Consider the following 14,595-nt stretch of genomic DNA (forward strand, 5'->3'; position numbering starts at 1 on the left):
AGTGAGCCGAGATCTCGCCACCACACTCCAGCCTGGGCAACACAGAGAGGCTCTGCCTCAAACAAAAGATTGTTACTAGATCTGTATCTTGGTTGCCACTAGGGTGGGAGGATTAAAAACCCACCTTCTCCAGAGACCCTCCCTCCTCCATCCTCACCTGCCATCCTGAACCCTGCCCGGTGTGACCTGGGCCTGACTTCCAGGGGCACTTGCTGTCTATAAATCAGTATGTGCTTAGTGGCTTGAGTTTCACTGAGGTCGGATTACCCTGCTTCACCGCAGGGGCGACGTTAGACCTGGTCCCAGTGAGTTTCAGGAAGGAAAACTGACACACCGTTTTCAATTTCTATTTCAAGTTTATGAGAAAACTTGCCTGTAATAAACCTAAGGAAGGGTTCATAGCCCAGGTGAAGGGCCCCTCCCCTAGATATCTGAGTGGCTGGTTCTCGTGGCCGCAGGTCACAGCAAGGACACCGCCGGCTGGATGACCATTCCACTTTAAAATGCAGCCCTGATGGCCAGGCGCATGGTTCACGCCTGTCATCCCAGCACTTTGGGAGGCCAAGGTGAGTGGATCACCTGAGGTCAGGAGTTCGAGACCAGCGTGGCCAACATGGTGAAACCCCGTCTCTACTAAAACTACAAAAATTAGCCAGGCGTGGTTGCAGGTGCCTGTAGTCCCAGCTACTCGGGAGGCTGAGGTAGGAGAATCACTTGAACCCAGGAGGTGGAGGTTGTAGTGAGCCAAGATTGTGCCACTGCACTCCAGTCTGGGCGACAGAGTGAGATTCTGTCTCAAAAATAAAAATTAATTAACAAAGTGCAGCCCTCCCAAGATCTCATCCTCCTCCTGCTCTCTCCCACAGAACCATTTAACATGCTGCTTCTCATTTTCCCACCTCCCTAGAATGCTGAGTCTCATGGTGTGGGGATTTCTGTCAACACATCCCCCAGCATAAGGACAGGACCAGGCATGGAAGGGACACACGACAAACATATGTTGAGTGACTGCATCAAAGGACTGGGATAAAGGGAGACAGGGCACGGAGGTCCAGCCTGTGACATGAGTACAAGGTATTTCCTCTCAGCTGAACTATGGGAGTAGAATCCGTACAGCAAGTATTTGTCAGGTACAGCTGGGCACAGTGGCGCAGGCCTGTAATCACAGCACTTTGCAGGGCTGAAGCAGGTGGATCATCTGAGGTCAGGAGTTTGAGACCAGACTGGCCAACATGGCAAAACCCCATCTCTACTAAAAATACAAAAAAAAAAAAAAAAATTAGCCAGGCATGGTGGTGCACACCTGTAGTCCCAGCTACTCAGGAGGCTGAGGCAGGAGAATAGTTTGAACCCAGGGGCGGAAGATGCGGTGAGCCAGTATCATGTCACTGCACTCCAGCCTGGGCGACAGAGTGAGTGAGACTCTGTCTCAAAAAGAAAGAAAAAAGAAAAAGAGAATAAGAAAATATTTGTCCCGAGGCAGGTGGATCACGAGGTCAAGAGATCGAGACCATCCTGGTCAACATGGTGAAACCCCGTCTCTACTAAAAATACAAAAATTAGCTGGGCATGGTAGCGCGTGCCTGTAGTTCCAGCTACTCAGGAGGCTGAGGCAGGAGAATTGCCTGAACCCGGGAGGCGGAGGTTGCGGTGAGCCGAGATCGCACCATTGTACTCCAGCCTGGGTAACGAGAGCAAAACTCCATCTCAAAAGAGAAAAAAAAAAAAAAAAAAAAGAGAAAATATTTGTCAACTAGGACTGTCTTATTTTCAGTTCAGCATGGTGGCTCACACCTATAATCCTAGCACTTTGGGAGGCCCAGGCAGGAGGATGGCTTGAGGCCAGGGGTTTGAGACCAGCCTAAGCAACATAGCAAGACCCTGTCTCTATTAAAAAAAATAATAATAAGACCTCATCTCTATAAAAAAGTAATAATAAAAAAGTATTTTTCACTGGCTTCAGCCTCTGTATCAAAAGGTTTACTATATTGTAAAAGCAAAACTTTAAATGATCAAGATTTTAAGATGACCTCTTCAGATCTTAAAAACCAAAAGGCAGAAAATAGACTTTATTCCAGACAGATTTGTAAAGGCAAGTCACGCTACTAAATCAAACGTTTCTGGGTCTCCCTGCTCTGAGCCTGGCACTGCGGCCAAGCCTCGGCGGGGGTGCTCGGCCCTTGGTCCACAGGAACTTGGCCTCGATTCTCTTCCTGAGGGGCTTCTCAACTTTTCCGAGCCAGGCAGTGAGCGGGGCGGGCGGCTGAGGCTGGGGCTGGTGCCCGTGGGGAGCGCCAGATGGAATCCTGGCCACGGTGCTTCTGGGGTCCCCCAGTGAGCTTGTGGTGTGGCCGGTGGCCAGGAAAGGCCACAAGCAGGGTGGCTTGAATGAAATCCACAGGCTGAAAGCAGCCAGGCTCCCTTGCTGAAAGTGGGTTTCAGTCCGAGGCACATGCATGGCCTTGGCCAGATGCAAACCGAGACCACCGCGACAGAGGGGGACCTCCCAAGCACCGCGTTCAAGCGAAGCTTTCTTAAGATGGACTTCTCAGGCCAGACGTGAAGCCAGACACTGCCCGTGCTACCTGGAGAGAGCAGGGACGTGCTGGCCACAGCGGCCCACCAACGGCCAACGTTCTGCGCCAAGTTCCACAGGCCTCACCCGCAGCTGGAGAGGGACCCTGCCCCAGATCCTCCTGGTAGGTACCTGCTAAGGGGTTCAGGAGAGAGCGTCACAGTGCACGCAGGGTACTGATCCGCCGCCACCAAGAACCCCGGGGCGCTGGCCATGCGCTGGCCTCTGCCAAGCAATGCCAGCGCTTCCCCGGCCGGGGCCACCCAAGCAGGTGAAGGAGGAGGTTTAGATGAATGACTTGGCCAGGGTCACCATGTGGTCCACACCACACGCCACATCCACGGGCTCCCCAGGCATCGTCACCTGAAAAATAAGACCCAGCATACCATGAGCGAGAGTGGCACACCCGCAGGAGGCAGGCACTGGCACTGCCATGCTGGCCCTGCCTCTCAGTAGGAGACACCTCTCCAGCCTTGGCTCCCTCCACTCTGGGAATGGGGGCACTTATGTCTCCTCAGCAGGTCCACCAGGGCAACTGTGTGTGGCCACAAGGACAAGGCCATCCCTACTCCCTCCAGTCAACAGCAGCCATCGCCATCCATCAGCCTGAGAGGCCAGGCTGGGCAGGAACACAGGCCCCCACAAGGACTGCTCCCTCTGACCCTGACACCACCAGGCTCCATGCCTCCAGGCCAGGTGTTCAGGCTCCCCCCTGGGAGCCACTGCTATGGCTCACTGAGAAGCTCCAGGGGCCGGGCACTATAGCTCACACTCATTATCCCAGCACTTTTGGAGGCCAAGGCAGACGATCACTTGAGGTGAGAAGTTCAAGACCAGCCAGGTGTGGTGGTGTGTGCCTGTAATCCCAGCTACTCAGGAGGCTGAGGTGGGAAAATCGCTTGAACCTGGGAGGTGGAGGCTGCAGTGAGTTGAGACTGCACCACTGCACTCCAGCCTGGGTGACAAAGCGAGACTCCATCTCAAAGGAAAGGCTCCAGAAACCCTTTCTCTTGCCTTGCAGGTCCAGTCTGGGAACCAGGCCCCACTGGCCCAGCATCTGCAATCATTTTACCCATCATGCCCAGCTCCAGTCACAGGCAGGCTGGGTCCCAAGCTCCCACCAAGGAGTGGCTGTGTCTCAAAGGCCCTTACCAGGAGCCCTGACCACAGTGCCTGTCTGGGCTGACAACATGGCCTCAGAGGACAGCCCAAGCCTCAAGGGAGCAAGAAGAGGGCCTCGCTGAGCCATGGAGGCTCTAGCCTGTTTGAAGGATGCCCACTGTGCTATTGCCTCGCCATGAAAACAGACACCCCAACAGCTCCACATATGCCCAGGGCCATGGCCAAGCCAGCTGTCCGGGAAAGGAGCCCTGACTTTCTCTTTCTTGCTCACTGTGACTAGGCAGTCCATTCACATAGCTGCATGATATAGGACATTCCATAAAGAGGAAAAAAAAGTATTAAATGTCTTCTATGCTGGGCGCAGCGGCTCACACCTGTAATCCCAGCACTTTGGGAGGCCAAGGCGGGCAGATCACCTGAGGTCAGGAGTTCAAGACCAGCCTGACCAACATGGTGAAACCCTGTCTCTACTAAAAATACAAAAATTAGCCAGGCGTGGTGGCGCATGCCTATAACCCCAGCTATGTGGGAGGCTGAGGCAGGAGAATCGCTTGAAGGGAGGTGGAGGATACAGTGAGCTGAGATCACGCCATTGCACTCCAGCCTGGGCGACAGCAAGACTCTGTCTCAAAAAAAAAAAAGTCTTATTACCACCCCTGTCACCAGCTGCCCCAGTCCCCACCTGCCTTTGAACTGGAAACTACTTTGAACAGATTTCTTATTAACCTTCCAGAGGTTTGTTTTGTTTTTAAGAGACAGGGTCTCACTTTGTTGCCCAGGCTGGAGTACAGTGGTCCAATCATAGCTCACTGCAGGCTTAACCTCCTGGGCTCAAGTGATTCTCCTGCCTTAGCCTCCTAAGTAGCTGGGACTACAGGCATGTGCCACCATGCCTGGCTAATTTTGTTTGTACAGACAGGGGTCTCACTATGTTGCCCAGGCTGGAGTACAGAGACACCGTCACAGCTCACTGCAACCCTGAACTCCTGGGCTCAAGTTATCCTCCCACCTCAACCTCCCAAGTAGCTAGGACCACAGCAGTGCACCACCGTGCTCAGCTTATTTGTGTATTTTTTGTAGGGACAGGATCTTGCCATGTTCCCCAGGCTGGTCTCAAACTCCTGGGCTCAAGTGATTTTCCTGCCTCAGCCTCCCAGAGTTCTGGGAATCCAGGTGTGACCCAGAGGCCTGGCCTTCCAGAGGTTCTTTATGCAGAGAAGCAGATATGCAGTTCTTCCTTTCTTGAGTGCTACCTGCAAAGAAAGGGCGTGGCCTGGCTTGGCCCAAAGACCCCTGCCAGGATGCTGGCACTTGATCTACTGACCAGATCCGAATACAACCACCCTCCCCGGGTGGCGGCATGCGGCCAGGCGGTGTGACAGCTGGAAAGGGGATATGTCACAGTCTGTGGAGTTTACCGAGCTTAAGAGGGAAAACACCTAATCCAGATGGTGTGGCCTTACAAGCAGAGAGGCAGCAGGCGCCGACCCCGGAGCTTTGCACCTACGCTGGGGAGACAAGACCATTAGGGAATCCCGGTCGCAGGCAGATGGATGCTGTAGACCAAGCCATGCTGGCCTCCCCCTACCCTGTCCCTAAACAAATGAATGTCTTTAGCAGAACCTGTTACAGGAATCACTAAACAAACAAGAATGGGACCCAGTCCATCACAAAGGCACGTCTATGCCGACAGCCTGCGAGGCTGGCGGAGAAGAAAACAGGCTGCCTGGGCCCCGCCGGCCTCTTAGCAACCTCCCCAGCCATTAGGGAGCACTCTATTTGCCTTCCGCCTCCCCTCTCACCCGCCCCCCCACTCACCCGCCCCCCCTCTCACCAGCCTCCCCACTCACCCCCCTCCCCTCTCACCTGCTTCCCCACTCACCCGCCCCCCCACTCACCCGCCTCCCCTCACCGCCTCCCCACTCACCCCCCTCCCCTCTCACCCGCCCCCCCACTCACCCGCCCCCCCCTCACCCGCCCCCCTCTCACCCGCCTCCCCACTCACCCCCCTCCCCTCTCACCTGCTTCCCCACTCACCCGCCTCCCCTCTCACCCGCCCCCCCTCACCCGCCCCCCTCTCACCCGCCTCCCCACTCACCCCCCTCCCCTCTCACCTGCTTCCCCACTCACCCGCCCCCCCACTCACCCGCCTCCCCTCACCGCCTCCCCTCTCACCCGCCCCCCCACTCACCCGCCCCCCCTCTCACCCGCCCCCCTCTCACCCGCCTCCCCACTCACCCCCCTCCCCTCTCACCTGCTTCCCCACTCACCCGCCCCCCCACTCACCCGCCTCCCCTCACCGCCTCCCCACTCACCCGCCCCCCCACTCACCTGCCCCCCCTCTCACCTGCTTCCCCACTCACCCGCCCCCCCACTCACCCGCCTCCCCTCACCGCCTCCCCTCTCACCCGCCCCCCCTCTCACCCGCCCCCCTCTCACCCGCCTCCCCACTCACCCCCCTCCCCTCTCACCTGCTTCCCCACTCACCCGCCCCCCCACTCACCCGCCTCCCCTCACCGCCTCCCCTCTCACCCGCCCCCCCACTCACCCGCCCCCCCCTCACCCGCCCCCCTCTCACCCGCCTCCCCACTCACCCCCCTCCCCTCTCACCTGCTTCCCCACTCACCCGCCCCCCCACTCACCCGCCTCCCCTCACCGCCTCCCCACTCACCCGCCCCCCCACTCACCCGCCTCCCCTCTCACCGCCTCCCCTCTCACCCACCTCCCCTCTCATCCAGGTCCTCATTCCCCCAGGGCTCCAGCCATTCAAGCCCAAAGCAGAGGAACCCTGGGGAGCGGCAGGAGGCTCCCGAGGTTCCAGCTCCCCCTGGCGGACAATCTCACAGTCTCTGAACTGAGTCCAAGAGGAGACTGCCCTGGGCCATGTTTTATTTTCGTCCTAGGCAAGGTTAAATGGCGTTTTTCTTCTAAGCCAATTTACACTCACAGCTCCGCTGCTGAGGGAAACAGCTCCAAAACCCAGCACCACATTTAGCCTCAGTGACTCTCTTAAAAGTCTCAGCAGAATCCATTTAGGAACATCCCCATCCACAATTACAAGTCCCTAAAACAAACGCCCACCACGTGAAAGACAGGTGCAGGAAGGAGGTCCTTGGTGGAGACCAGAGAGCCCGGGAAAGGGAGACTGCTCAGGCGCCCAGCTCTGCCGCTCAGAGGCCACCTTTTTTTTTTTTTTTTTTTTTTTTGATACAGAGTCTCGCTCTGTTGCCCAGAGGCTGGAGTATAGTGGCGTAATCCTGGCTCACTGCAACTTCCACCTCCCGGGTTCAAGTGACTCTCCTGCCTCAGCCTCCCAAGTAGCTGGGATTACAGGCGCCTGCCACCACGCCCAGCTAATTTTTTGTATTTTTAGTAGAGGTGAGGTTTCACCACGTTGGCCAGGTTGGTCCTGAACTCCTGACCTCAAGTGATCCGCCCGCCTTGGCCTCCCAAAGTGCTGAGATTACAGGCGTGAGCCACCGCACCCGGCCTGAACATAGCTGTTTTACAGAATAAACCAGCTAGGCATGGTGGCTCACCCCTGTAATTCCAACACTTTGGGGGGCCAAGGTGGGAAGACCACTTGAGGCCAGAAGTTTGAGACCAGCCTGGGCAGCACAGCTGACCCCAGCTCTTAAATAATAAAATAAATTAAAAAATAATATGAATAAGTTGGGTGTGATGGCACATGCCTGTAATCTCAGCTATTTTGGAGGCTGAAGCAAGAGGATCACTTGAGCCTAGGAGGTTGAGATCAACATATAAGACACTGTCTCTTAAAAGAAAAAAATTATTTGGGTATGGTGGCACATGCCCATCATTCCATCCCACATTCCCGTTACTTGGGGCTGAGGCGGGAGGATCACTTGAGCCTGGGAGTTGGAGGTTGCCGGGAACTGTGATCACTCCACTGTACTCCAGCCTGGGTGACAAAGCAAGACCCTGTTTCAAAAAAAAGAATCGTGGGTCACACAGCGAGACCCCATCTTGCTGTGTTATAAAAATATAAAAATTAGCTGGGTATGGTAGCGAGCACCTGTAATCCCAGCTACTCGGGGGGCTGAGGCGGGAGGATCACTTGAACCTGGGAGACAGAGGCTGCAGTGAGCCGAGATCCTGCCACTGCACTCCAGCTTGGGTGACAGCAAGACCCTGTCTTAAAAAAACAGAGAAAATTAAAACCCCTGTCATTTTTTTTTAATGAGACAACAGAAGGGACTGGACCCTCTCACCCCTAATCCAAAGAGGACAGGGGTCAAGACCACGCCCCTGCACAATGCTTAGGGGCTCCCTGAATGTGCAAGAGGCACAACAATGGCTTGCCACCAAATGCTGCCATCACGGGGACAGGCTGGTATGCCCTATTCCTGACAGCACAAATGTGTTTAAAAAGCAGGCCAGGCGCAGTGGCTCATGCCTGTATCCCAGCACTTTGGGAGGCTGAGGGAAGCAGATTGCTTGAGGCCAGAAGTTTGAGACCAGCCTGGGCAACAGAGTAAGACCCCCATCTCTGGTGTATGCCTGTGGTCCCAGTTATTCAGGACGCTGAGGTGGGAGGATCACCTGAGCCCAGCAAGGTCGAGGCTGCAGTGAACTGTGATCACCTCACTGCAATCCAGCCTGGGTGACAGAGTGAGACCCTGTCTCATAAAAGGCAAAAACAAAAAAAGCAAAAGTCTCCATTTGACCTTGCTTTCTCAGGGCCTCCACCACGGTCGTGAACAAAGGATTCTGAGCCTACTGAATCCACGGGGAACCAAGAGAAGCAGCAACCAAGGAAAGAGCCAAGAGAAACCATCCCTGTGACACCCAAGTGCTCCGAACACAGTGCTGCGGGTTTGCGACACATGGACCCTTTTTTAAAAAAAACTATGTATTTCTGGCTGAGCACGGTGGCTCACAAGTGTAATCCCAGTACTTTGGGAGGCCAAGACAGGCAGATCACTTGAAGTCAGGAGTTCAAGACCAGCCTGGCCAAGATGGTGAACCCTCATCTCTACTAAAAATACAAAAATTAACCAGGCATGATGGCACACGCCTGTAATCCCAGCTACTCGGGAGGCTGAGGATACTCAAGCAGGAGAATCGCTTGAACCTGGCAAGTGTAGGCTGCAGTGAGCCAAGATCGTGCCATTGCACTCCAGCCTGCATGGTAAAAGAAAGACTTCATCTCAAAAAATAATAATAATAAGTAAATAAGACATTTCTTTTGCAAGTCCTTATTTTTTAACAAGTCTTTTTTAAAAATGCTTTTCACAGTTTTGAAGCAAATTAAAATCCACCCTTGAGATGAGGTACACCCATATGCACACTGCACACACAGACATGAGTCTCTATGCAGAGGCTAGCTTTGGAAAGAAACAGAAACTAGCAGCCAGGTGTGGTGGCTCACAACTATAATCCCAGCACTTCGGGAGGCTGAAGCAAGCAGTTCACCAGAGGTCAGGAGTTCGAGACCAGCCTGACCAATATGGTGAAACCCCATCTCTACTAAAAATATAAAAATTAGCCAGGCGTGGTTGCGGGTACCTGTAGTCCCAGCTGCTCGGGAGGCTGAGGCAGGAGAATCCCTTGAACCTGGGAGGCGGAGGTTGCAGTAGGCCGAGATTGCACCACTGCACTCCAGCCTGGGCGACAGAGGGAGGTCCGTCTCAGAAAAAGAAAAAAGAAAAAAAGAACTAGGACCTGTGGCTGCCTCTGGAGCAGAAACTGGGTGGTGGGAGACTGATTTTCCATAGTACATTTTTTTGTACCATGAACATATGTTCCATGTTCCAAAAAACCCCAAAACCCTCCTTTTTTAGAATGCCTTAAATAGCTTAGTAAACAACGCAAAGGTAACTACCATTTCAGAAGGAATCTTTCTTCCCCTGTAATTCTGGAATGAGCCTTTTTGTCTAACTGCATACCACCACTTCCAAGGAGGCGACCTTATTTTTTCACTTCGTGGCTGCGGCTGGGCCATCTGAATATTAAATGTCGTGCTTTCTTTTAAGTTCACTGTAAAGCATTCCCTACATGGGCTTACATCAACAGCTCCTAACGTGCTACCTTCATCAAGTATCTCCCACCTCTGGAGCCCCACGGCATCCTACCGGAGCCTTGCGCCATCGTGCCTTTGTTTCCCCGATCCGGATGCTTGGGTTGGCCACTCCCTGCAACCTCCCACTCAGCGGGCAGGGATGAGCTAACCCAGTTCCTGCAGCTCGAGAGCCTGGTGCCACTCCCCCGCCTACCATACCACATGGATACTCCACAGGTATCCCGTGGGTGTCACCAGAGCGTGCTGCAGCACAGCATGCGGCTGGAGAAGCACAGCCGGGACCCGGAAGGGGGGGCGGGTCCTGGGCCCCTTGTCCTGGCCCAGCTGCACTGGAGGTGATGGCCTGCTGTGATGTCAGGTGACTCTACTCTCTTCGCCCCGCCCCGGTCAGCCTTACCCTCCATGGGAAATACTGATCCTCCAGGCGACCGATTCCTAGGCACCCTCGGATGTTCTTGCCCCACACGAACAGCTCTCCTTTGTCTGCAAAGAGAGGAAAACAGGGGTTGGCTGGGACTGTGCCAAGAACAGTCTCCAGGGAGAGGATGGGTCACGAGAACAGGCTTTCTAGAACCAGGTGCATTCACAGCCCGATGTTCAACTTCAACTTTTACCAAACCTTAATGCTTTCTTTTAAAGGCAAAAAGTAAGTGTCTGAGATGCTGTCCCCATGTCAAAAACAGGTCCACGCCCAGGACTTGTGCTGCCACCCACATGGGAGATGAGCACTCCAATAAAGCTGGGGATGGAGGGCGGTGCACAGGGTGGTGGGGCAGGGGGCGGTACACGGGGCTGGGGGCTGGGGGTGGTGTATGGAACTGGGGGTGGTGCACAGGGCTGGGGTTGGTGTATGGGGTTGGGGCTGGGCGTGGTGTATGGGGCTGGGGCAGGGGGCGGTGCACGGGGCTGGGGTTGGTGTATGGGGTTGGGAGCTGGGGGTGGTGCCACGGGGCTGGGGGATGGGGATGGCGCACGGGGCTGGGGGCTGGGGGTGGCGCACGGAGCTGGGGGTGGTGTATGGGGTCGGGGACTGGGGGTGGTGTATGGGGTTGGGGGCTGGGGTGGTGCACAGGGCTAGGGGCAGGGGGTGCTGGTACATAGGGCTGGGGGCTGGGGATGGTGCACAGAGCTGGGGTCCAGGGGTGGTGCACAGGGCTGGGGGCTGGAGGTGGTACACGGGGCTGGAGGTCACTAGTGCACAAGGCCCACTCTGCTCACCCCGTGCACCCCACCCGCAGCCATATCCCACCAAACTCTGCCCTCCACAAATCTTCCTGATTTGACAGTGAAAAGTAGGATGATGTCATTCCTGGTTTGACTGCCGTATCTTGGGAGCATTCAGCCACAGGACATCTAATGACCGAGTGCCTGCTTGTGCTGGCTCTGGGTGTGTGTTCCAGGAGCTGGGGACAGGCCAGAGATGGGACAGACATATGATTTTAATGTCTGTTTACAAACTGTAAAACCGTCACAAAGAGAAAGTACAGGACGCTGTCACAGGCCAGCGCAGGAGGTGGGCTGGAGTAGCCCGGCCTTCAGGTGGGACTGTCTGCACCAGATGGGGCACTCCTGGCCCATGTCACCATCGGCTGTCATGCAAAAGGCTTGGGTCATGACAGGCAGAGGAAGTGATGTGGAAAAGCCAGGCCTCCAAGAACCGGGCCAACGGAGTAAGGAATAGTTACAAGCTGTCTTAGCCGCCCTGATCTGACCGTGCCCCTTGTCTTCCACACTCAGACCTTATATAGTTTTTGTGTGTATGCGTTTTTGTTTGCTTTTGAGTCAGGGTCTTACTCTGTCGCCCAGGCTGCAATGCAGTGGCACAAACACAGCTCACTGCAGCCTTGAACTCTTGAGCTCAAGCAAGCCTTCCACCTCAGCCTCCCGAGTAGCTGGGACTACAGGCGCACATCACCATGCCCAGCTAATTTCTGCCTTTTTTGTAGAGACGGGATCTCACTGTGTTGTCCAGGCTGGTCTCAAACTCCTGGGCTTGAGGGACCCTCCCATCTCGGCCTCTAGAAGTGCTGGAATTAGAAGCATGAGCCACTGTGCCCAGCTAGACCTTAGGTGTTTAACAGAACAGTTCGGTCTGGCTCCCCAGAATGCTAGCCGACTGCAGGATCAACCAACCAACTTCACTTCCCAGACAGCTGTCTGCAAATGCCAGGCACACAGGCAGAGGGGCAGCCACGCTCTGTCTACCAACAGGCAGTAACTCGCCCTTAGAAGGTGACCTGTTGGTAGCCTTCGGGAGAAATCAAGAAAGGAATTTCATTTCGCTGTGAACTGAAATGGCTACGTGGCATAAGGGCAAATAGAAAAGGCTTTGCTCGGCCAGGCGTGGTGGCTCATGCTTGTAATCCCAGCACTTTGGGAGGCCGAGGCGGGTGGATCACGAGGTCAAGAGATCAAGACCATCCTGGTCAACATGGTGAAACCCCATCTCTACTAAAAATGCAAAAAAATTAGCTGGGCATGGTGGCACGTGCCTGTAGTCCCAGCTACTCGGGAGGCTGAGGCAGGATAATCGCTTGAACCCGGGAGGCAGAGGTTGCAGTGAGCTGAGATTGCGCCACTGCACTCCAGCCTGGGCAACAAGAGCGAAACTCCGTCTAAAAAAAAAAAAAGAAAGAAAGAAAAGCCTCTACTGCAGTCAAATGCTTCACACAGATTTCTGAACACGTGACTCCGCCCAGAGCTGAGGCCTTAAGAACATTCTGGAAAGTAGATATTTGTTGCCCCCAAAATTAGTCCATACGACTCTGATTTGCCAAATCAAAATAGCTTTAAGAATTCACGAGACCTAGAAATATCAGCAAATGCAAGCGGCCGCTCCGGGGCAGTGGGAAGGCATTCAACCCAGAGCCACGGAAAACTCCGACCCACAGCCATCAGAACCAGGCTGCAGTCTGCCCGCTCCACAGCCTCTGAAACCTGGAGTTCAGACCGTAAGTGAATAGCACTTAGGACCCTGGTTCAGAGGGCAGGCGTCTGCGACAGGCCCCACGTGGGAATGAGGCCAGAGAACTCAACCAAAGGCCGCACGAACTGACTGTCCCGGCCCAGATGTTTCAAAAGAAAACAATTCTTGCCATGAGATGAGAAGATTGTTTAATTGCAAGGAAATAACTAATTTCCTTGAGAATCACAGAATGAAGCGGTTCAGGACAGTGTTACTACTCAGGTCGGCTGAAGGGCAGCAAACTGATTCATGGTAACTATGGGAGTAAGGGACGTAGGCAACGGAAAAGCACATTCTGGAGGCCTGCAGGGTAACCAGGTATTCCGTGGCTCTGTAACTGGGCAAGCCTTTGGGGAAAACCTTCGTCTAACTCCCTTTCATCCTCTGCCCCGGCACTGTGGAGAAATCGGTAGATTTACCTCTGTGAAACCACAGGACAGTCTGACAGATCGGCCTTTTGCCATCCCGTATCCTGGGTCAGATCAGGGGCTGGGCTGGGCCGGGGAACAGGAGTTAAGTCCCACACACTCACTTCCTAAGTGCCCACCCGTGGATCCGCCAATGCTGGTTTCCCCGGCACCCGACGTGCTCACGATGCCCTCTTCCTACCACCGACGGGCGGTCTCTTGAGAAGATGCATGTTCACGTTAGCCTACTCGCAAACCAAATGGACCGAAAGCAAAACTCCAGGGTGGGAGAAACAAGACACATTACCCAAGCACGAGGCAAGCAACTTCTGGCTCAGCCCTGGCTTCAGTCCTCAAACAAAGGCGCCGCTCTGCTGAACGGGTGGAACCTGAGACCTGCCGGCAGTTTGGGGTTGAACTTGAAAGAGAGAACCTCTGCCAGGCTTACCCCGCGGCTGCTGGGGCTTGGTCACTTACTGGTCAGTGCAGCAAAGTGGCTGAGTCCACATCGGATGCGGGAAACGCGGACTTCTGGGTTGAACTCCGTCAGGCCAAAGAGAGTGGGCGGAATCATTTCAGGGATGGCAGTTTCCACTAGGTTTGGGCCTTTGCCAAGAATTCCATAGCCCCAGACAAAAACATGTCCCTCTCCTACATTACAGCAGAAACAAGGGTCAGTGAGTCCCTCCAAGTAAGACCCTCCCTCACCAGAAACTCAAACTACACCACCAAGGTTCACGGGAGTTACACAGTTTTGCTTTTGTTTTGTTTTTTTCCTCCTTGCTTGGCAAGAACACGTGGGCAGAGATTTAGATTAATTCTCTCTCCCCTGCCTCAATCCTTGCTGGGGGAGTCTCTCTCGCCAGCTTTCCTGGCTCAGAACACAAACTTCCCACATCTTGAGGGTTAGTAACCTGGAGGGAACCAGGGCATAAATCAGCCAGAAAACCCCTGTGAACACCAGAGACCCAGAGGAGGTTTTTTGACGGCTCTGTGTTTCGCACTGATCAGAAGACAAGCCAAACACATAAACCATGTCTGGCCAGATGCTTCCAACTCTTAGAAATGATGTTTTGGTTATAGAAAGTTTCATATTCTTCAGTGGTGCCAGGCGTTTCATCGCTCTCCAAAGCTGAAGGCTGTTCTCCCATCTGCCTTTGATTTTTTGCCTGGAGAAGGCAAAGCTGGAATCTCTCTGGCCCCGGCTAAGGGAGGGGAACGAGGTAGTTCACTCTCCACTCCATCGTTCCGCTCTAGAAGGACCCGGCTCTGCAGACATGTGTCTACATCGCAGGCTAGTCGCTTGCTGTCAAGAACTCCACCCACACCCTGTAATGACTGAACTCAATCCAACGACATTTTCCCATGACCATAGTCCCTTCCTTTCTTAAACAGGGTCTTGCCGGGCACGGTGGCGCGTGCCTGTAGTCCCAGCTACTAGGGAGGCTGAGGCTGAGGATCTCTTGAGCCCAGGAGTTCTGGG

General features: G+C 54.5%; 1 protein-coding gene across 4 annotated transcripts in view; it reads right to left on the bottom strand.

The window, feature by feature from the left end:
- Nucleotides 1-2,033: 2,033 nt before the first annotated feature.
- The window catches only part of RCC1L (RCC1 like), a 28,556-nt gene continuing 15,994 nt past the window's right edge, over nt 2,034-14,595 (bottom strand). For 3 of the 4 annotated variants that reach the window (XM_035279635.3, XM_035279629.3, XM_035279624.3), the window contains 3 exons: nt 13,590-13,763; nt 10,138-10,223; nt 2,034-2,938 (listed from right to left, as the gene is read on the bottom strand). In XM_035279635.3, coding sequence (XP_035135526.1) covers nt 2,861-2,938; nt 10,138-10,223; nt 13,590-13,763 — 338 coding nt within the window. In that variant the 3' untranslated portion in view covers nt 2,034-2,860. Of the gene's footprint in view, nt 2,939-10,137; nt 10,224-13,343; nt 13,509-13,589; nt 13,764-14,595 lie in introns of those variants that run through there. The other variant, XM_054247337.2, reaches the window with a different exon arrangement.

This window comes from Callithrix jacchus, chromosome 2, assembly GCF_049354715.1.
Source record: "Callithrix jacchus isolate 240 chromosome 2, calJac240_pri, whole genome shotgun sequence".
NCBI lineage: Eukaryota > Metazoa > Chordata > Mammalia > Primates > Cebidae > Callithrix > Callithrix jacchus.